This window comes from Aphelocoma coerulescens, chromosome 2 (genome assembly GCF_041296385.1).
Source record: "Aphelocoma coerulescens isolate FSJ_1873_10779 chromosome 2, UR_Acoe_1.0, whole genome shotgun sequence".
Taxonomy (NCBI): Eukaryota; Metazoa; Chordata; class Aves; order Passeriformes; family Corvidae; genus Aphelocoma; species Aphelocoma coerulescens.
Window position 1 is genome coordinate 41476089 of NC_091015.1, and position 23105 is coordinate 41499193.

General features: G+C 37.7%; 1 protein-coding gene across 2 annotated transcripts in view; it reads left to right on the top strand.

Annotated features, from left to right (window-relative positions):
• PALS2 (protein associated with LIN7 2, MAGUK p55 family member) overlaps positions 1 to 23105 on the top strand; it is a 58939-nt gene that overhangs the window by 13700 nt on the left and 22134 nt on the right. Inside the window, exons 2-3 of one of the 2 annotated variants that reach the window (XM_069007125.1) lie at positions 14187 to 14308; positions 19128 to 19280. In XM_069007125.1, coding sequence (XP_068863226.1) covers positions 14192 to 14308; positions 19128 to 19280 — 270 coding nt within the window. In that variant the 5' untranslated portion in view covers positions 14187 to 14191. The remainder of the gene's footprint in view (positions 1 to 14186; positions 14309 to 19127; positions 19281 to 23105) is intronic. The other variant, XM_069007124.1, reaches the window with a different exon arrangement.

A 23105-nucleotide genomic window follows, 5' to 3' on the forward strand; every position in this document is an offset into this window, starting at 1 on the left:
TGATGACTGGTAAGATGACTGCAAAAAAACCCATGAGAGATAATCTGACACTAAGATCTTGAATTTGTGCATCTTGGTGGTGATTAAACTCACTGAAATATATTTACCCTCCCAAAATATAATCCAACAAAAGCCTTCAAAGGGTTAAAGTCAGTGAGTTTTTATAGAGGATTATTTGTACAAGGTGTTGGGAGGGCTGTGTCCGTGAATTTGTTTGGGATGCTGTTACGTTATGTGTGTGTCTTATATGGAATCTATTTTCCTTCCTCAGAAGTCATAGGACACTGTGTGTTGTATGGCTTTGGTCTGCTGTTAGCACAGTAGATTCAAGTAAAGATGTTTGGCAAAAGCAAGAATGTCTGGGATGCGGTTGCAGTGGTACTTCCATGTTTCAAATTTATGGTGGAGCCTTGCAGCTCTGCTGCACTAAGCAGATTTGTGCTGTGCTGTAAATGTCTCATTTCATCAGTCTTTGCATTGTTTTTCTGTATCTGTCATACAGAAAAATCTGCATCCACCTGTTCTTGGAAAGCCCTGTAACTGAAGAGCAAGGCTGGTAGAATTACTGTGTGATTTATTCATTTTACTAAGTCTTGAACTTAAGATTGTCTTCCTCCTAATTTAAAATGAGAGATCTGATGTGTGCACATACAGCACGGTGTAAGTATTTCTTTCTGTCAGAAAGGTACCTGAACCTGTTCAGGGTATCTTTCTGGAACAAGAACTGCCTGCAGAGTGATAGACTTTAAAGAATTAGGAAAACTGATGAACAGTGTAAGTCTTTGATAAAAATCCTTTAGGGAAAGGGTTCTACAGTATCCTGTTGGTATTTAGCATGGATGAGAATCTTTTTCTGTTCATGTTTTAAGTTTCTGGTTGGCGCATGAGACCAGGAAATTACAGGGCTTCTTGGTGTCCTCTTGTCAAACAGGTTTTAACTTGCTTGACATGCTAGCAATTCATTTATTAAGCACAGGAAGATCACAGTTTTGAGCACATGTGAAATTTATGTAACTGCATAGTGAGTTTCAAGTACTTACGGTGTATATAAAAAAATTATCATGGGACTATTTAATTCTCTACCCTTCAGCCATAATTTAATCCTATGTTGAGCCAATGTAATGCATGCCTGATTGAATCTTTATCCTTCATAGCCCTTGATGTCCATTGTTCTGGACAGAGGCATGGTAATTAATTTGTGAAAAGAATTTTTCAATACAGAGACTTGGCTTCTCTTTTAAGTACTGGCAGGAGCTCATTCAAAGCAGTCTCTCCGGTATTAAAAAACAAGTGTTGATTCCTTCTGTGTGAAAGTTGGCTTGTCTGGGTCTGAAAACTTACGCTGAGAAGTGATGTGGTATTTAAATCCTGACACTGTTTGGAAAAACAGAATCTCTGCCAGATTTTCTGCAGCTGAGAAAGCTTCTTTCATGTTTCAAATACTTCAGTCATTGAACACAAATTCCTTCTTACAGGATCAAATGTGATTGCTGTAACCATGGCAAGTTACTGTAGAGGAATACTCGGTGCCATCTGTAAGCTTGATTTATGGAAAGGATATTAATGAAAACAAAAAGGTCCCTTTCCAAGCAATATGGTGTTAGTACAGCTGAGGTTTCTTCCCAACTGAGTATTCCAAAGGAAGTTTTGACACAAAGATCTGATGTTTCTAATGGATCTCTCAATGTGCAGACTAATGCCAGTAGGTTGGACCAGCAATCCAGCAAGTGCTTACCAGGCTGCTGGGCTTGTGCCTTTTTTAGTGTGCCACTGGATCTGCCCAGGGACAGGTGTTCAGGAGTCTACCTGCATGTGGTTTACTTTATTAGAGCTGTTTCTTTAAGCTGTTTTCCCCTCCTGACTGGACCAAAAAGCAAGCTGAAGTCCAGCATGTGTCCTTGCAGTCATGCAGTCCTTACAACTTTGCACGCATATGTAGCTGACTCTTAGGATAGATGTAGCTGAAGTATCAGGATCTGTTGACTTAGGGAAGTGCAAGTCTGGGCTGCTTAAAAGTACCAGCTGCTCTTTGAGTAGAGACAGTCAACCAGGTTCTGTCCTGAGTCTAGGACTTTTTCTGTACCACATGACAAGTGGAATGTGTGCAGGTCTCCTGGGAGCCATGTTAACAGGCAGGGTTTCTGAGAAGTTGAAACAGAATCAAGATTCCATTTGGGTGTTGAGCATGTCTTCAAGAAAAGTATAGTGAAAAGTGAAAGAAATGGAGCTGATTGTTTGAAAAATAACGCAACAGGTTGATTTCCTTTCTGCAAACAGGAATTTATACTTCTGAAAAGGCATTCTTAGACTATGTTTTGTTTCAGACCTTTCAAAATCCTGAGGAAGAATGGGACCATTTAACTTCAGTGTCAAGTTTATATGAGACAATGACTACTCTATCTATTTCTTACTACCTTGTGTGCTCTCTAACCTGTCTGCTGAAATAGGACTTGTTTTTTTTTTTAATGACATTCCTAAGTACTGGCAACAATGTGGTTTTGACCTTGTAACATCCAGGAAGTTATAGAAAAAGACATCATTGCCCTTTCAAGTTTTCTTGGGAGCTTGAAGGTAATTTCATGTTAAATTATTCCACAATCTTAAAACTAGTTGTGTCCGAAGAACCAATTTATCCATAGGAGGTTACACTGTTCTCTTTTATATTGTTCTCAGGCCTAATATTCTTCAGGGAAAGAGGAATTTAATGGGGAGTAAAATAAGCAGAAACAACCATGGATGGGACTGACTGCTCTCAGAACTCCTTTGGTGTGATGAGACAGTCCTCTCAACTGCCGTGCTGAAGGTGGTTGGCAAAGCAATTACTCTCTTCCAGGTCAGAACCTGGACTTCCTAAAACCTTCTTGTGGAAAAGCTGAAACACGGAACTATTATTTGTCTGTTGCAGTGAAATTCCAAGGCTAGGGACAGAGACTCATGGTCCCCAACCTGCCATTTCTGATTGTACATGGGAGGACTTCAGTAGGCTATTTTGGGAGTCCTCTCCAGATCTTTTCTGTGGATGGCATTAGAAGTGGTTCTGGCTACTGATAGCCAGGTAACTGGGCCTGAAAAATTGTGCAAATCTGAGAGGTTTTATAGTCAAAACCCAACAAGGTTCTTGCTTGCACTAGTATCTTTCTTCTCCCATCTCGTTTCTCTGAGACCCCTAAGCAGTGTGGGAAACAAGAGAACAAAGAACTTGAGTGAAAACTAAGATGTGTATGAGGATGTGTATGAACTGCTTTTAAGAAACAGCAATTGCAGTTTGAAGTCGAGAAAGACATTATCTTAGAACTTTATATTTCCCCCACCTCTGTTGACTTTCTCATGGCTCAGATGCAGTCAAAAAGCCAAGTTCCATCATGATCTTATTTTTACAAGAAAAGCCATTATAAAAGAGATGATGTCATATCAGTAAAAGTTGTAGTTTCAAGCATCACTACTTTCATATTTAGAGCCATTTGCCTGTCTCAGAAAATGATGAAAAGCCTCAACAGACATTATTCTTCACTGAGTTTTGCAGTGGTGTGAACTGTTCAAGAAGAAAAGTTCATCTGTCTTTGCATTTGCTAGTGCTTCTTTTGAAAAAAAAAAACAAAACACCAAGGAAACCACAAAAAAAACCCCAAAACCAAAACAAAAAAAAAACCCACAAAAAATCAACAACAAAAAAAAAAAAAAAAAAAAACAAAACAAAAAAAACCCCACCCCAAAACACTTGAATTGAAAAATGCACAAAATTTACTTAAAAGTTCTTTAGTTTTGCTTCAGTTGGAGTGATGGGGTACGTGACTGAGAATTCAGAAGTTCTTAGCAAAACTGAATGAAACCCAACTTGGTTTTCTGAGTAAATGGAGTAGAAAATTTCAAATATGTCAGGATGCATCACATACAGTTTTGGAGATACCCTTTGCTGTTTCACTGCCTGTGCCCACCTTACACAAAACAGAACGCTGTCATTCAGGGTTTACAGCAGTAACTTGGAAATGGACTTTAAAGTGAAAGTGGCAAACATTGAAAGAGAGCATTCAAAGTGGGAGTTTCCTTAAAAACATGAAGTTATTAATCCAAGCTGCCCCAAGACCACTAGAAATAATTTTTTCCTGATGTTACTGTGCCTAGATATTCTTAAATTGAAATTAGATTTCCCACTTTTCATTAAACGTTTGCAATCATAAATAAATCCTGATAATATAATGTGGGGAAGTAGTCCAGGAGGTAAAACATGACTAAGGGCAGTGTGACTTATTCCGTAAAGTTTCTCGGTTCCCTTCAAAATACGAGGTGTCAAGCTGATCTTTTTATTCCTTTTCCAGGGTTCTTGGACATACCCTTCAAAGGACTAAAGGAACATATCTGTTGAGGGTAATGAATAGGCAATTGTGTAAATCTTGGCTGCATTGAACTGAAAGAAAGGTTTAGAATAGCCTCTTCACTAGGGAAGTGACAGAGGTGTATTTTGAGCATTCCTGAAGGTCAAGTAAGCTTTTAACATGCTACATTTTGCCATCTCTTTATTAGAGCACAAAGGTTTTATGTGGTATTTTTCGCTATTTAGAAACATAAGTAGTGTTATTTGGCAAACAAATTTGGAAAAGGCATTTTCTATCCACTACATCACTCCTAACATTCCAACTGTGTTTTGGAAATTTTGTTTGTGGGTAAAGCTTTAGCTGTGTCCTTAAAATTAGTAAGAACTATATCATATGACAAAGGTAGTGAAGTAAACATATTTTTATTTTCTTGTTGCAAGTCACCCTGAGCTAGAATATCATTAATTTAGTGAATTGCTTTTACTGCTTCCTAATAAGTTTGTTTGGGCAGAAATGAGGGGTGTATGCATGAGAGAGATTAGTTTAGTGGAAGTAGGAGCATTAGAGTTTAGGGATGAACTTCTAGTGAAATTTTTGGAAAATGTACTAGGTGATCATGTAAAATTGAAAACTGAGGTCCTGGGACTGAGATAATTTCATTTAAATGTTATAAATTTTGCAGATTCACTCTTGTCCTAAATTTTTTGCCTTCAGGCTGGGATGCAGTAGAAAATAAAGTGAAATTAAGTAGACTCTGAATTAACTGAACACATCCCTATGGAAGCGTTTCATAGTGGGTCTTTTCCTTTCTATAGAAAAATGGGCTAGATATAATAATAGTGTAATTGAATATATTTTTCCTTTTTTATTAAAGAATATGTTGACATAGTCTAAATACTTTCTAAAATGCTTTAACTTACTTTGTGCTCCAAAAAGCTGTCTTACTTTTCTGTTTTCTGCATATAATTTTACTGAGAAATTTTCAAATGCTTGTGTAGCATCTATAGTGGAATCTCAAAATATTTTTAGGCCTGCATTGGTACAGCTCTAATTTAAATACTCCAGTGTTTTAGCTTGGAAGGGATAATTCAATAAATACTTCATGGTAGCAGAGGCCTGAAACAGTGCATGCCCAAAATGTTAACATATGGGTGTGATTGTTTAAAGGGCAGAGGTGTAGTTTTTTAAGTGGCTGCATCATAATGGAGCAATCAGATTTTGAAAGTGCTGTGTTTGGATGCTTTCATTTAGAAACACATTCTGCTGTTGTTACAAAATAACTGAGAATGTATTATGATACAGCCTTATTTCACTTGATATCAAAATTCTTTATCATAAAATTCTAAATTGTTAGAATTCCTCAGTGTCTCCTACACTTGAAGATGTAAAAGGAAGTAGTGTTAAAAGTGACAGTAGTGTATCTGGATGATATATGGTTTCTGGTGGATTTCCTTGTCTAAGCATTTTCACTAAAGCAAAAGAGAACCAAAAACAAAGTGCCAAAAACTAATTTGAAACCTAGAGTAATAGCAGTGGATAAAATATACATGTAGTGTTTTCACTAAAGAAAGAGGACACTTTGTTCAGTTATAGATTTAAATTTTGGAGGAGGATGAGGTTTAAAGTGATCCTTTGTACTGTTTTGTGACAGACCAGTAGACTGAGCTGACAGTATGACATAACTGTAAGAAGGTCAAAATCGATCTCATTATCTCTCCATATCAGTGGAGAGGGAAGTATTAATGGTGTCGTGCAAGGCACTCACGAGACTCTCATCGGATTTATTTTCCACAGTTCTGACTGTCTGTATTGAAAAAAGGTGCAGACTGGAAGAGATACATGGGAGTTATGCCAAGCTTGCTTCTTTCCCAGTCAATATAGGAGAGGAGAAGCCTTCTGAAGGGCAGAAAATTGCCCTCTTTATGTTAGAATAATGAAAACTGAGACATTGTTTGCTAGATGTAAAAAAAATTGGGTTAAGAACGGGGACCAGAAAGAATTGGTTAAGCTAGATTTCCTATCAACCAAGATTAAGGAAATGCCCAGGTATCTGAAGTGTGGATTGTTTTTAATGATACCCTCCTGATATTCTGTTGAGGGATCAGGTGCCTTCAGATAAAGGATGCAGACACCCCTGAGATGCAAATTGCAGTGGAACCAACATCATCTCTGGTGATCAGATTCATCATGGGTCTCTGGAGGTGCAGTGTTATTACTTTGCCACACAGTGGAATATCTAATTTTGTTTGTTAAAAATACCTTGTCTTTTTTGCAGATGTGCACAAAACATGCTACAGAACAGCTCTGTAACTATTGTTCTGAACCATGACATTTACACTGACAGTAGAGTATGTTACAATCCTTGTGAATTTTAGCTTTCTTCTTTGAGAAAATCCCTACCCACTGTTCCTAGATGAAAGTGCAAATGGTTTAAAAAGATGCTGATGGCTGAGCTTGGACCAGTTGCTGCTGGGGTGCCTGGTCTCAGAAGTGGGGCACAACATGCAGCTTGCCTTATCCACTATGGCAGTGTTGATTTGAGCCCAGCAACAAGATGCAAGCATGTAACGCTTGGACTGGAAGTCTGCTTTCCCTTTGGAAGGGTGTTCATTATTTTCTCTTCAGGTCTATTCTTTTTATTTGTGTAAAGAAGGGATTTAATTGAGGAAGAAATCTTAATTGATTTCCAGCTGCCCTTAGGCTGAATTTGTGAATGGGATAAAACTATAGATGGTTCTGTGTGGCTTCCCCTCAAGTGTTTCACCAAGAAAAGTGGTACAGTAAACCAATTCTTACATTTGTTTGGGTTTGTTTGTTTGTTACACATAACTTGTTCCTGTGGTATATAACTGTGATCTTTACTTATGTTAGCATTTTTTCAGTCCTGCTTTCTTCAGGCTCTGTTGTACTGCAACAGATAAATAATACTGAGTCCTGTGGCAGAAAAGCAGATACAAAGCTTTCATTCATTTGGAAGAGTGCACATTAGAGAAAGCAATACTTCAAAAGGTATACTTAGGTTGTTGCATCTCTTTTGCTGGCATTTTAGACTTCATAAAAACTGGCATTGCTTAGCAGAGGTACTGCAGAGAACGCAAGTTTCATCCAGCTACTGTTTGCAAAATACCCGGGAGAATGATGGATGTGTGCAGTAAGCTCAGCCTATTGTATAAACTGAGTGGAGTGCAGGATATGTTCTGAAACTTTGTTCAATTTCTGCTATAACTTTTGAGTTTAAAGTAGTATCTTAGACTGCCTATCCACTGAATGTTTTGCCTTAATTTTAAAATCTGTTTTAATATATTCTCCAGTACCTGAACTACTAAAATAGTTGAAGAACTAAGGGTAGTACAGTCTTGCTTCACCAAAATTGAAATTTCTCCTGGGGCATGTCCTAGTATTCATTTAGAGTACAGTAATCTTTACGTGACATTAGTATATACTTTCCTAACACCTGTAGCTGAAAGGTAAGAACACACACACACAAAAAAAAATTAAATTCAGCCTTTTAAAAAACTTCTGGTTGACTTGCTTGTGCATGCTCTGGTTTGTGCTGTATAGTGCTTGAAGATTTTTTTTCTGTGTACTTGTCTGGAGTGTGCATGTATGTCCTTCCTCAGTTAATCATTTCTGTGCCTGAAGCTTGCATCATTCTTCCTCTAATTAAAAAAGGTCAGAAAACTTGGTAATACATAACACCTATATAGGCTTATCTTCAAAGCATCAAGCTTAGTGAGCATCAAGTTAAGTTAGTTGCCTTTGTACTTTATGAAATATTTTTCTTTGCAATCCTTTAAGAAAGAGAAGTATGCCTTAATACTAGATTTTAGTGTATCTGTTTTCAATATCTTACTGGTGGTCATGATATATGTTTTTAAATAAGATTTAACCTTTTAATTCTGCTGGTTTTGGAGTTTTGATGTTTTGTTCCCTTTTTATCTTTGCTGAGATAATTTTTAAATAGTGCTTTTTTTTCCAAAAGATGCAGCTGTGAGGTCCATCTGTTCATCAGAAAATTTGTGCTTCATCTTTTTTTAGACAAACTTCACAGCCTGAAAGAAGCATGTCTGCAGTGTTCGAGCTGGGAAAGAGTTGTTGGCTCTTCCCTATAGCTTTCATGACCTTCACAGTCATGAAAAATGAGCATGTAAGATATAGTTGAGCCAGGTTTGATAAGGGTAGGGACTGCTTGAGCTTCTATTTATAGGTATGCTAAAATAGCTCCATCTTGGCTTGCCAGTAGACTTCCAGAAAATGAAGTAAAAAAAATTAATAAACTTTTCTAAGCATTTATGTTATTTCTTTTCAACATGCAGAAATTCAGTGCGCAGAATTTGAATATCCAGAGGAACATTCATTCTTATCAATTAGACTTTTCCATCTTCCTTTAAAAATTCATTGCCATAGGTGATTCTGCAGTCAGTAAAGTGATCATGCTGCAGACAACACCTTTCTTCATTAAGTAATCTTACTGTCTTTTTAGTGGAGGTCTGCTTTGTTTACTGCTTGAGGAAGGGGTCCCGTTTAGAAAAGGTGCCTGAGTGATGTTACAATGGAATGCTGCCCAGGAATGTCTGAGTTAAAGTGGCTGTCCAGGGCTGTAGCTGCACTGGCCCAGCACTCCCTGCTTGGCAGTGTCTGTCAAATAAGAGGTGCAAAGTGTTTGGGTGGGTGTTTAAAGGCCCGAGTGTCATTGCACCCTGCTACAGGCAGCGTGTGTGGAGTAGGTGACTGATTTGTAGAGGAGCAGGGGGCTGAACTGCAGAGCTCCATCATTCTTGTAACGCTTGCTGCTCTGGAGCTGTTGCTGAGAGTGATCCTGCTCAGTGTGTGCAGCTGCTGGCTCTGAAAACACAAACATGATGTTGTATGTGCTCACTGCACAGTGCTTATCCCAGAGACTTTCGTCTTGAAATATGGCTGCTGAAACTTACTCTACCAGTAGTAAGACAGCTTTGTCAGTCTTTCGTATATTCTTGGTCAATAGCCTGTTTATGAATGAACTTGTGAAATATTCTCAGAATGTTAACTTGTTCCTAGGTACTCCTTTTCTCTGTTCTAGACTGCCAAAACTGCTATAATTTGTGACTGGGGAGAGAAGTGGCCAACACAAAATAACTTCTTTTTTTTCCTTTGCCTTATATTTAAGCATAATGATCATTATTTAAAAATATGAACACAAATGGGAAAAAATTACAGAGTTGTCATTGGTTAAGGGCTGGCAAAGTTACAAATTAATCTTCTTTTGTCTGAGCTTATTGTGTGTCTTGTGAAAGCTTTCCATATGTCCCTCTTGAAAAGGTTTTAAATTACACAAGAAATTATTTCTGAAGTTTATGTATGTGACAATATTTTAATCTAACTTTCTAGACTTTGTATGGAGCACCTGCCTCGCCAGTAGTCCTTGAGGTATTTATTATAACTTCCTATCCAGATGAGTAGGCCATGTGGAAATAAATATGCATGTTTATTTAAATATATTATACATAATTTTCTTTTCATTCCTGTTATTTTTTAAGCTTGGAGACTAATAAAATGAAACCGAGCTAAAAAAATCTGTGCGAGGTATTCACTCTGAAAAGGTTTAATTTTCCCCAGTGAGTGACACATTTGTCTTCTGTCTGCAAATCTGGAAAATTTATTTAAATGTATGCTTCCTCTTTCCTCTACATAGAATTAATGTAGACAAGAATTAGGCACTGAAAGAAAGAATAAAATCAAATTTGGTAGAAGAGTCACAGTTGAGAGCTTGGTGAAAACCTGTCTTTTTCTTAAAATTACAAGAAGAAAAGAGTTATCGGGGTATCTTTTACTTCTGTTTGATCTGAATTTACTATTGTAAGGTACAGTGTGTAGATTAAACCTTTGAAGCATCCTTTGGTTGTCTGAAGAACTCTGTGGGAATTAGGAGGATTTAATTCTGGTTAGTAAATTTTGCATTAGGAAGTGGGATTTCTGTATTCCCACACCTCAGGATGTGTGCTGTTTGCCACAGAGATCAATTAACATCTCTTTCCCCCTTTTCCCTTTTTGAAATGGGATTCAAATGGAACTAGTTTCCATGAATGTAGGGTCATATGTATAGTAGGATTAAATTGTTCAGTTCATGTACACAGCAGACCAGTGTGTTCCTGCTGAGTCTTGCTTGAGGCTTTAAACTTGGCTGCAGTTATGAAGATGTCCTTTGAAAATTGACTGTGGAAATTAATTCTGTGTGTATTCCCTGTCACGAAAGCCGGGGGCTGGAGTGAAGAGGGGCCTGTTGTAATCTCATTTTCTCTTAGGAGTCCTAGCTCAGACTCAGTTCTGTTGTCACTTTTTCCTAAGAATCCCTTTATTTCAACACTTTGCCTCAACTGAGAGTCTGTTTCTGCTGCCCAGTTCCTCCTGGTATGTCTGAAGGCTGTTGTCTGTGTGTGTTTCTTGTAATATGTGTGTGTTCCTAGGTGGTTTTGTTAACCACTGTAGTCAGCCATGCCTATCTCACAGTGTCCTCACAAAAGCAAATCCTTATGTGTTGTGATGAGAGTTTAGTTTTTCCCAGATCGGTCTTTGAATATAGAAACAGGCTTGCCTTCAGAGAGAGAGAGGGAGGTGAATAGTAGTCAGTATATTCTTATTATTTTCTTGTAAAAGATGGGACAAGAGTGGAAAGAGAGACCCAATTAGTTTTCCACTGAAGGAAAAGCACACATTTCCTTTTCATTGTACACCAAAGTACTCAACAATAAGGAGCACTTCTGACAACCTGGTTTATGCAGTTTATTCATGTAGTTCTTAGTTCTTCAGTATGCCTGACTTAAATGTAAGTTCTACAGGGCTTTCTACCCTGCAGTGAGTAACTTCTGTCAACATCTCAAGGGCAGATTCACCACAAAAGAGATGTGCGGCTCAAAAGGCAATTTTTGATGGGATATTTAGATGTGGTAGTGTTAAAACTCCTCAGTTCCATCTGTTTTTTGCTTGGTAGGACCTGATCTTTTAAGTAAAACTTTCCTACATAAGTACTTTCATCTTCAGCTTTCATTCCTGCTGCTCAGGAACAAGATAAGATACTTTTCTAAAAGTGCTAAGGTGGCTTTACCCCAGGAAAGGAAAAAGTGAAATTGTTTAAAAGAGTGCTACTTGAAATTCGATGTGTATCTACATTATTCTGAAAGATCAGTGTAATTAAGCCTGGAAACAAAGTATCTCCTGTTGTTTGTTGTCAAATAGAATATTTCTTCCCTAGAAATGAATAAACAAAAGCCTGTTGAATAGATACAGAAGAAGAGGTTCTATAATACATTTCCCAAAGTGTCTTCCCCTCCTCCCACCTCTGCCCTTAAATAGTCTTTTGATAAATCAAATAGCTTGAAAGTACATGTATGAATATCTAAGGCATATATAGTCAGTATATGGCTTAGACTTTCAAAGCTGTTTTCACATGTGAGCAAATACCAGCGTTTCACATTAACAGGAACTGTATTTGAAAGTGGCCTATGACTTGTATAACACACGTAAGACACTGAGATTAAAATGCTTTGTCTAGTCCATCAAAAAAAGTACCCATGTATTTGTGGTCTGTAATTTTTAAATAAACCAGCAGACATAGTTCCTGTTGGAAGAGGCTCTTGATGATTTTTTGGCAAATAACATTTGATCATGTTCCGAATTTTTTGCCAGGTGAGTGTAAAGCAATGAAACATGCCGAAGCATAAAATGTTCCTCTGACTACCGTGTGCTGGGTAACAGGTGCAAAGACTGTTGAAGCTTAAACTTTCCCTCATGCTAAATTTTTTTTGCTTAACATTGTAACTGGTTAAAATAAAGGTACTTAAAGGTATTATTTTTTAAGTAGTTCTGATGCTAGATGTCTGTGAAACCTTTATTAAATAAAATATTAATTTGAAAATTAATAGTCTACTTGCACAAAGTTTGAAAGACATTCTTTCTGAAGCTTAACATTGCCCTTAACAGTTTCTCATTGATGATAAAGTTTCTGTGTAGGGACTGTATTTTTTGATTTGATCTAAGGCAGAGTTCTGAAAGGCTTAAGTAAGAAACAGGATATTTTAATGGAGATAATACAAAGAATGTCTTTATTATAGATGTTTTTGTCATCATCAAGCACTGGAATTGCAGCTGTTAGTTGAGATGCATACTTTGACCTGAAGGAAGCTTTACATTTTCTCTGATTATTTATAGGAGCAAAAGTGCTAACCTGAAATCCCTTAAAAAGAATTTACATAACTGTTAAAAATGTAAAGAAAGCTTATTATTCTAACACTTGAGTTATTATGCAGCACCTATGATGTAAATTGGCCAGAAACATCTGTCTGCTTCTCCAGATATTGCAGCTTGCATGACTACATTAGAAGCCACGAGTCTGAAACTGGGAATTGAGAAAATGTGAAAGAAGGCAATTTCATCTGCAGCTGAACTGGTCAGGATATCCTAGGAACTAGGACATACTTAGTCTGGGGCAGTTGTGGACTGTTTACACGGTAATTTCGTGACTTTACACAATTTGTGATTGCTGGCAGCACTTTGTCTGTTACAAAGTAGAAATAATACTGCTTCAAAATCTGAAAGCATAAAGTGTCGTTTCCCTCCTACTCATGGCTTCACAGAAAATTCACTTTTTTCAAAACAAAGAGTGTGGTTAAAACATTTAAAGTAATGCAGGGCTTTTGACATGCACTGCTGTAGTTAAAATATGGCACATGAGTTGATTTGCTTGTTGAAAAGTCAGTTCCACTTAAAGAATGGCCAGAATTTTTTTTCTTGGGATGGAATTTTCTAAGAAGAATTGAAATCAGAAAGTAGGTGTTGAGAAATGCAGTTTGTTCTGTTACTGTGCAGTGTTTCATAATAGCTTTCATTATAAAGCAGTGAGGAAAGTTAAGGGTAAATTCCTGTGTGGGAGAAGGGGCATATAGGCTTTTCTAATTCTTTTGATATATACCACTCTGCAATATGCAGAGCCTTACAAAACACTGTGGTTATTCCAAGGCTTCTCAACTTACTGGGGATCTCAAGAGGAGATTTTGTTAATACACCTGTGTGTGTGTCTATTTAAGCATGCATATATAACTTGGCAGGAGTTAAAAGAATACAGTTAAGAACAGGAACAAACTCTCTTCACTCACCTTGATGAGACCAGAGACCGGGATGGTGGCATTTTCTGACATTTTCTTCGGCAGCATTGTTCACTCTCAGCCAAGAGCAGTTCTCTCAGCAAGTCTGAGGGCCCTGGGCAGGCGTGATGCATTTCTCGTTGTAGGATGTACTTCCCACTGCAGTGTGTTCCGGAACGGGTCGGTCTTAGCATCTGCGCCATGTGCACTTAGTGCCAGAGTGCAGTGGGTCAGGTCTGGCTGTAAAGGACTGCTGGGGATGTGAGTGTCCCCATGCTAAGAGCTGCCTTGGAAGCACATTTTTGGTTTAAAAAAATTGGTTCGGAACTATGTGTTCATTTTAAAAACAGTGAATCTGCCTCTACAAGCATTGTAAAACTTGTGGGTTGCTGTATGTATGAGGGCTGGAAACTTCTGAAAAAGATGAAAAGGAAAGAGTACTGAATGAGTTGCTTTTATTGTGTTTGGAAGATTATGCATACCTTGTACATAAAAACTTGTTTGTTTTTTCAATCCTTAGCAGCAAATCTTGATAGGAATGTGCTGGGCCTGGTTTTAATTGCATACAATCTTTATTCCATTTTTCAGGCACACACACAAAAAAAGCTTCTTTTCTGTTCTGTCCTCTTGCTCCCAGTAGATGTATTTGACTGCGTAACATCTCTAAAGTTAATATTGTGGTGTTCCCCAAAGCTTTTGCTCCTTATGGAAGCCTGTTTTGGTCAGTACTTACTTTGTGTTTTTGTTTTGTCAGCAGCCATGCAGCAGGTCTTAGACAACCTTACTGATCTGCCGACATCGACAGGCGCTGAAGAAATAGACCTGATTTTTCTTAAAGGAATTATGGAAAACCCTATCGTAAGATCACTTGCTAAGGTATTTAAATTTGCTGCTTTGAGTAGAATTGGGAAGTGTTTTACATTATTGTGTGGACATTGAGTATGGATTGAGGTAATAACAGCATGTTATTGGTACATCTTATTAAAAGTCTTGAAGCCAGCTTGAAGGTGAAGATTTAGTAGAGTGTAATTTCTGTGTACTCTGGTTGTTACATAGCGGAATCTAGAGGAAGAATAAAAATTCAGAGACTACAGAAATAATGTGGTTACATTATTTATGAAGAAAAAATCAAAATACTTGAAATTAGAAGCAGTTGGTTTTAATGTAGTCTTGTAATCACTGTTGTGTGCAAAACCCATATGCCTTCTGACTTTCAGCGTTTTTGCCAGAGATGAAAAGTGAGAGCAGTAACCTTCATTACCCCATGGTGTAAACAAGTTTTCTTTTCCTCTTTAGCTCAAAACTACTTTCTTATATGCCCAGGAAAATATTCTCTACATGCTCTTTCCTGGATCTCAAGAGTAATGCCATTACCTTTGATTGTCAGCTCTCTAAAACATGGATTATCCTAAGTTTTTGTTCTTGGGTTACAAAAATATTTTATGTATAGGTGGTAGCAATCAATTATAAATATGTAATATTATAAATATGTAATGTGATATTTGCAAAAAAATCTTTGGACTCTGTAAATAAAATGTTGCTGGTCTTACCAGTAAGAAATGCAGTCAAATACAGTACATCACTTATATTTGTTCTTAATTTTCTTCATAAAAATAAGCTCCTTTCATGAGGAAAACCCAGTTAAATACAGCTGTCTCTTTAATAGGAATAGACATCTGAAAGCAGTGCCCTTTGGGCAGGTATGAAATCCTCTGTAAAGCTAAAGGATTGTTGTTCAGGGACTTTTGTTCAGTATAAAAATCTGCAAAGGAAAACTTCTCATGAGAATTCATATAAGAATTTACTTCTGTTTAGCTGTTCAAAAAATTGGTTTTAAGTTGAAGACATGGCATAGTAATAAACTTAGAAGTAATGGAAATGTCTCATCTGCTGGTGAGATGACTGCAGAGGGAAGGATTTGTGTACTAGATTTACTAGAGTAAGTAAAAGCATTTTTTTACTGATGATGGAAACAATGTTAAGTATCTGCTGCATAGGCCATCTTTAATATTTATCCTGAAGAAAATGTTCATGGCAAAGCCTTTTTTTCTTATCAAGAATTTGTGCTTTGATGGCCAATTACAATTAGGTGGAATTTAGTGACTAGCAGATGTAAAAAAAGTGGTGTAATGGAAACAGATTCTTAACTGTACACATGCTTTATCTAGAATGCTTAAAGGTTTTAATTGTGTTCACATGGCATGACTGCACTCATATTTTCTTTGTAATTATTTTGGAAAAATCCTCAGTCTTAACCAGCAGTGCTAAATAAGGATAAGATAAAAACACATTTGGTGGAGTGTATGTAGTTCACATATATATCTTATTTGTCCCTAAAAATACATAAACTTGCTTTTCTATTAGAAGAGCTGGTTTTACCAGAATTAGCAGTTCTCTGAGATGGTTACATTATTTAAACAGAATCATTTCAAAGCAGGCCAGAAATGCAAAAACTTTTTCATTTTCCTTTATTCACCACTTACTAAGACTAATCATTATGTAAAGTATGCCAAAAAGAACAAAAAGAAACTTAGGGAAAGGTGCTGCAAGCCATACAAACTTATTTTCTCCTTTTGGTCCTTAAATAAATGAAGGCAAACAATAAGCATAGTAGTTAAATTATAGTATTTTGCAGTGCAAAGTTTGGCTGATGTTTTAAAACTGGGTTATGTTAATTTCACACTTTTCCTGTATAGAGTAAAGGCAACAAGGTAGAAATTACAAATTTATTTGGGATAAGATTCTTTCACTGAACCTTTCCACTTTTCAGTAGGTGGTAGAGGAAGGGAGAACTATTACCATTGTAAAATGTTTTTTCCTGTCACTGATGTTTATAGACTCATAGAGTAGTTTTGGTTGGAATGGACCTTTAAAGGTCACCTTGTCTAACCCCCTTGCAATGAGGAGGGACATCTTCAACTAGATCAGGTTGCTCAGGGCCCCATCCAGCCTGACTTTGATTGTTTCCAGGGGTGGAGCATCTACAACCTTTCTGGGCAACCTATTTCAGTGTTTCACCACACCCATCCTAAAACCTTTCTTCCTTATATCTAGTCTCAATCTACTGTCTTTTAGTTTAAAATCATTATGCCCTGTCCTATTGCTAAAAGCCCTACTAAAAAGTTTGTTCCCATCTTTCTTGTAAGCCCCCTGTAAGTATTGAAAGATTGCTGTAAGGTCTTCCCAGAGTCTTCTCTTTCCCAGACTTAACACCCCCAATTCCATGTCTTTCCTGTGCTGATGTTTGTGTTCAATCCTAACTAGTCTTCAGAATTATTATGCTTTTTGGAAAATAGTTGTTGAACTTGGAACATGCATGAATTCTCCTCAGTTTTGCTACTGAACTGTAGTATCAAAATTCTCTTCTGGATTGTTAACTATTCTTTCAGACCTCAAAATTTTATCTTCTTTCTGCTGTCACACTCCTGCTTTTAGCATTGTAGCACAGCCTACAGCAGACCAGGTGAATGCCCAACCCAGGCCAAGGAAACATCTTGGGAGTAATCTATGAGCGTTTAGTCCAGTATTTAGGATGTCAGATTTTTGGAGGTAAAAGCCTTACTATTTGAACATTTGGCAAGTATATACAATACTGAATGCACAGAGAGGCCCAATTCAGTATCAATGATTTATTGATATTTATTTATTTATTTATTTCTGAAATGTTGAAGTGAAATTAAAAAAAGAATTGCAATATCTAAATTAGGTGTTCTTATTTGTTTGTTTGTTTTTAACCTTATTCATACCATTCCACATCCTGCTACTCCTCATCATACTACAGGATCAGAGATTTTTCACTGATAAAACTTTCTGTTCCCCAGTATATACATGGCCTTGATTTTTGGAGTGAAGAGTAAGGATATTTGTATTTAGATTATATCAGTCAGTGTTAGTGGTGGTATTTTAAAAACAATGAATGAGAAAATAGTCTCTAATCTTACAAAGGTTTTGCAGTTGGATTATGTTTAAAAGTTCTTAGATTTGTGTTTTTACTTGCTGTAAAAGAAGTAAACTTGAAAAGAAGGATATTGTTTACTGTATGCATTATGTACAAAATAGCATTCCGTTATTAAGGAAAATGTGTGTAGGTGCTGAGCTTCCTATAGCTTTGTAATCACAGTTGTTTGGTTTGTGTGTGTTGGTGTTGGAGAATGTTTGAAATGCCTTTATGTTAAATTTGCTTTTCCAGAGTTTGGTCATCAGTCCTGCAGAAATAGCATTTTATAGTTATGAAGTACAATGTAATACTCAGATGATTTCAGGAAGCAAGGTTTTCTGCTTTTAGCAAAATTTTATTTTATTGTCTGTTTTAAAGCACTAATAAAGAGAGTGGAAGTGCTCACATACCTTCAAATTATATCTATGGGAAGTATATATAGATGACTCTGAATTATACCTATTATGTATTTGTTTTTATATGCCAAAGAAATTGCTCTTTTGTAAATTTCTTGTTGCCACGGTGTTGAAAATAACTTTCAATTGAGAATCTGAGTTATTTTTGGCCTCCTCTTATTCCCTAATTGTATGATAGAGCACTGTCTGTAATAAACAAGTGACATATTCAGAGATGCTTCTCTTTCTGCTCAAAGCATCTACCTTTCAATGAATTTCAGTATCTGCAGAGTTCAGGAAAGGATTATGTCTATAGGAGTAGCTCTAGAAATAGATTAAATGTTATCAAAGAATCACAGGATGGTTGAGTCTGGAAGGGACCTGTGGAGGGCATCTGGTTCAACTCTCCCTGCTCGAGCTGGGCCACCTGGAGATAGTTGCCAGGGACCACATCTAGATAGCTTTTGAGTATCTCCAAGGAGGGGGACTCCCATCTTCTCTGGGCGACCTGTGCCAGAGCTCATTCACCCTCACACTGGAAGAACTGTTTCGTGATGTTCAGACAGAGCTTCCTGTGTTTCATGTTATGCCCACTGCCTCCTGTCCTGTCACTGGCCACCACTGGAAACAGGCTGTCTCTGTCCTCTTTGCATAGTATACGTTTTATACACATTGATGAGAATGCCGGGAGCCTTCCCTTTTCCAGGCAGAACAATCCCAGCTCAATCAGCCTTTCCTCAAATGTGAAGTGCTCCAGACCCTTCATCATGTTTGTGGCCCTCACTGGGCTCTTTCCAGTATGTCCAGAGTGTTCCAGGTGCGGCCTCACTAGTGCTGAGTAACACTCACTCTTCTAGTAACACTTTTAATGCAGCCCAGGATACTGTTAGCTGCCTTTGACTCTGACTTTTCTTTAGCATTTCCTTCAGTTATGCAGATTTTTCTGTAGAATGTGCTGTTCAAAAGGTGTTTGAATGGGAGGAGTCTGAGGTAAATGTTTTTCTTGCAGACTCTGAAAAGATCCCATAGTTCCTTTTTTGCCCTTCTTCTAGAAAGTGTACTTGTCCAGGATTCTGAAGAGCGAAAGGTCCTGAGGTGCTGTACTGTTGATAGAGCAGTGCTTGATGTGTACAGCATAGAGGAGGTGCAGACTTAAAGCTTCTCTGGCATGTGCTGCTTATAAAGTTTTTTGGGTCATGTAGTTGAGCATGCAAAATCCTTCAGCAGTTAAATCAGATTATCCTATATACAATTTTTCTGGCTTTCCTGCTGAAGATTGCCCTGAAAAATTACTTTAAATGCTTATAAATTTGTACCACTTGAAACTTATTTATATTATAGTCTCATATATTTAATCTTACAGGCTCATGAACGACTGGAAGATTCTAAACTTGAGGCTGTCAGTGACAACAACCTGGAGCTGGTGAATGAAATTCTTGAAGACATCAGTCCCTTAGTAAATAAGGATGAAAATATTGCAGAATTGGTTGGAATACTCAAGGAGCCTCATTTTCAGGTACCACCTTTTTACTGTATGTTACCAGCTTACTGTATCAGTGTCCACGTACGGATCTAGGAATAATAATGAAACAAAACCTGAACTATAGCAAACTGTAATATGTGGGATTTTACTCCAAATGAAAGGTAAAGCAGAATGTGGGGTTACATACAAATAAGTATGTTTTTATTCTTTGATATCATTTCAAAAATACCTTTACTCACTGTATTAAATTCTGCTGCAGTTTCTGTTATAAATCTTGGACAAGCTTTTACTTCCTATCTGACTGGAGTTTCCATAACAATTCTCTGAAGAAGGCTTGATGAAGGCAGATGAAGGCTTGCTTCATCTGTAACATTTCCAGATGATCTCAGTTCCTGATCAGGAGCATGGTGCATTTCAGTTCAGCTGTTGGAATTTGTACTTGTGTGCAAGGCGTACAGTTTGCAGAGTGAATGAACGTGATTCTTCTGTGATCTGATCTGTACTGCAGCTGAAGCTGAGGCTCTGCATCCCTCTCACTGTTGCTCTGCTTAAATGAAGTGTTGACATACGCTTGTCGAAAGCAGATGTTTTTCCATTTTGCTGTTTCTATGAGCAGCTTCTGTACTGAACCTCGAAGATCAAGGTTTGGAAATCCTTGGTAGATTCTGGCCTTTCTAGGCAGGGTTCAGTGGACTTTACTACTTAGCTGAAGGTATCCTGTAGAAGAACATAAACAACCTTTCGCCACAGTGTAAGTGGGTTTCTTTTGGCAGATGGGTATGGAGTCATAGGCATTTCAGGGGTAGATGAGTTTAAACACACTTTTTTCCCAAGTTTTCCATTACATGTTATACAAACGTAGCAGTGAGATATATTACTGTTTAACATGGATAAACACTGGAAATGCTGTATTGTGGCCTGTTGGAAGAGGGATCACTTCAAGAACTCAGCTTTTGGGGCAGTAGCTCTTCTGAGTACTGACAGTTCCTCTGCCTCTCCTCTGTTGGCCTCCCTAGTGCTCTTACTTGTCCAGAAAGGCATCATAACTAAGTGATCAAAAACTATGATTCAGAGACTTAGTGATGCATAAACCTGCAAATCAGTCTTTGATCCCGTAGAAGATATTGGGACTTTAAAAGGACCAGATGAGTTTGGAGGAATTGGTAGTTAAAATGCAAAAGGATTAGAAGTGGGGGCAGCTGGTGCCCTGACAGACCTGACAATGATCCACTGTGTTAGATAGAGAAAATAAAGCTGAAAGTCAGGACGATGAATCAAAAGATGAAAAGGACATTGAAGTGCTGCACTTTGAAGGGCATGGTAGCAATGATCTCTGGAGGGAGATGGCAAAGGCCAGAGAGAAGCTTGGGCAAAGGATCTTTGGGGTGGAAACTGGAAATGGCCTGTAGGAGGCTAGATCAAATAAGAATTTTATTTTGGGTGAATAGCCAATACTAAGGCAAGCCCATCATTTATTCCTGTTCAGTGGTCAGATCTACAGAGAGGCAGAATGCGATGCTGGTGTCAGATACTTCATTAGTTCAGGCTTAAGCAACTTAAACATGTAATTTAAAAGTTCCAAAATAGATGGTAAACTAGAATGTCAGTATTTATGCTCTTTCTTGTACCTTTTTTGTTGTTTGATATATAAGGAGCAGACATGAAACTGCATATAGGCTACCTTAACTTCACAGTTTTGCTCTGATTTCTTGTTAGTGCTTCCTAATTGCATATTAGGTAAATTTAGCAAACATCTCTTCTGTGTTCCTTCCCTGTCCCAGCAGTAGGCATCTAGGGAAGACTATAAGTCTAGAACAAGCCAACAGTGATACCTTCCAAAATGTGTTGTGAGGATTTAGTGATTTTTTGCTGAGACTTCTGAGGAGTAGTATCATCCACCTGTAGTTCTCTTCCATGAGCTTTTTCAGTTGCTTTTTGAACCCGTGTGAAAATCTATCATTCACAGCATCCCCCATCTGAGTGGAGACTCTGCTCTTTTGGTTTTGAGACTGTCTTCTGTCAATTTCACTTAATATCCCTGTCCTCTTATGTAGGAAGGAAGTGAACATTTTTTCTTAATCAGCTTTTCCATGTTACTTGTGGTAAGAGAGACCTCATTGTGTCTGTCTTTGTCAAGTAAATAAAAGGAAGCAAAGCTGCATATAGCATGGATTTATGAAGGGGTGTCTTAATTTCTATTGCATTTCTTACTTATGGCCTAAGAGTTCCTAGTATTTGGTTTGCCTATTTAACAGCTGGTGAATAGAACAGAACAAAACAGTTCAGTTAGAAGGGACCTACAGGGATCACCCACTCCAACTGCCTGACCAGTTCAGAGGTGACTGAAAATGAGAGCCTGTTATTAAGGATGTTGTCCAAACGCCTGTTAAACACTGACAGACGTGTTTAGGAGCCAATTCCAGTGTCTGACCACCCTTCCAGTAAAGAAGAGGTACCTCTAGGCTTAGTGAGTGTAGAGGTGGATTGTTTGTTAGGCTCGGTTTGGTTTTGTATTATTTACATTTCCCAGATACCATTTCTGAGTCTCTCAGTTAGCATATTAAACTAGGATTATGTTTTCCCTTGCAGTCTGTGTTGAATTTCATTTGCCTTGTTCTCAGTCTGTTGCTCATGAGGTGCCTCTGAAGGTTACAGTCAGTTGTTTTAGTCCTTGAATAGTTCATCAGCATCAGCAAACTCTGTAATTTCACTTCTCATCCCTATTTCCTAGGTCATTTATCTGACATGTCAGTGTATTGACAGGTGTAGAACTGAGCCCAGATGCCTGTGGAAATCACCTGATAATGTGAATTCTGAAAACAAGTAATACTATCTTCCTGGCACCAATTATCTGTCTTTTAACCAATATTTTCTTCCTCTTGAAAGCCTTACTGCTTATCCTGTTGTAGTTTTGTTTCTTTAAAAGACTTCTACCAAAGGCCTTATGGAAATTGATCTATGTGAACAACTCTTAACTGCCTTGTTGCCACACTTGGTGACCCTTCGAAGGAATCTGACTAGATTTGAGAAGCCTTACTTCCTTATTAAAGCATGTTGATGCTTTCCCGTGTTCTGTTTTGTCCGGTCATTCTGGGTTTTGTGGAAACTTCTAATTTGTTTAGTATCAGCATCACACTTACTGTTTTGCAGTTTTTTGACTCTTCCTTGGAACTCAGTTTAAAAATTCGTGTCATGATTTTTGCAGGCTGCTTCTTTCCCCGTAGTGTTGTGCAACTTTGCTGCAAAACCTGGATTGCACAAAAAGGACAAAATAGTGTGAAAGGAAGAGAATAGAGATGGTTAAGATAGTTAAATGCTGCCTTGGAGAATGAGCCTATTCATCATTCTGTCAGAACTAGAATTCATTTTTAAAGAAAGTCTGAAGAAGCTCTAACTTGTATTTTTAAAATCTATTTTCTAAGTGCCTGTTGGAGGCATTCAGTCTCATTTGCAGAAACAATGAGCAGTTTTGGCTGCTGCATACAGGTAAAAGTGCCCATCTACTTGCTTCATTGAAGTGTATCTGTTGTGATTCAATTCTGAAGCCTAAAATGAGGGAGAATTTTCAGCCCTTAATTTTGTGCTTCCATTACCCCTGTGGAGGCAAGCAACAAAATCATTGCTTCTGCTTTTTGCCCTCTTTAGTTTTAACTTTTCAGAGGTCAAAGTGTGAAAGTTCTAATGAGTTTCACAGTATTGATGGCTGCCCAGTAGGTCAGTATGTGTTGGAGAGCCAGCTGGCAGAAGCCGTGCATGGAAAAGCCTGTAGCAAATCTTACCAGACAGTAGCTGGAGAGCAGAGCACAAAAGTGGTAAGAGAGGTTGCCTTGAGGGAAGAAGAAACAGTTAAAAATTTTC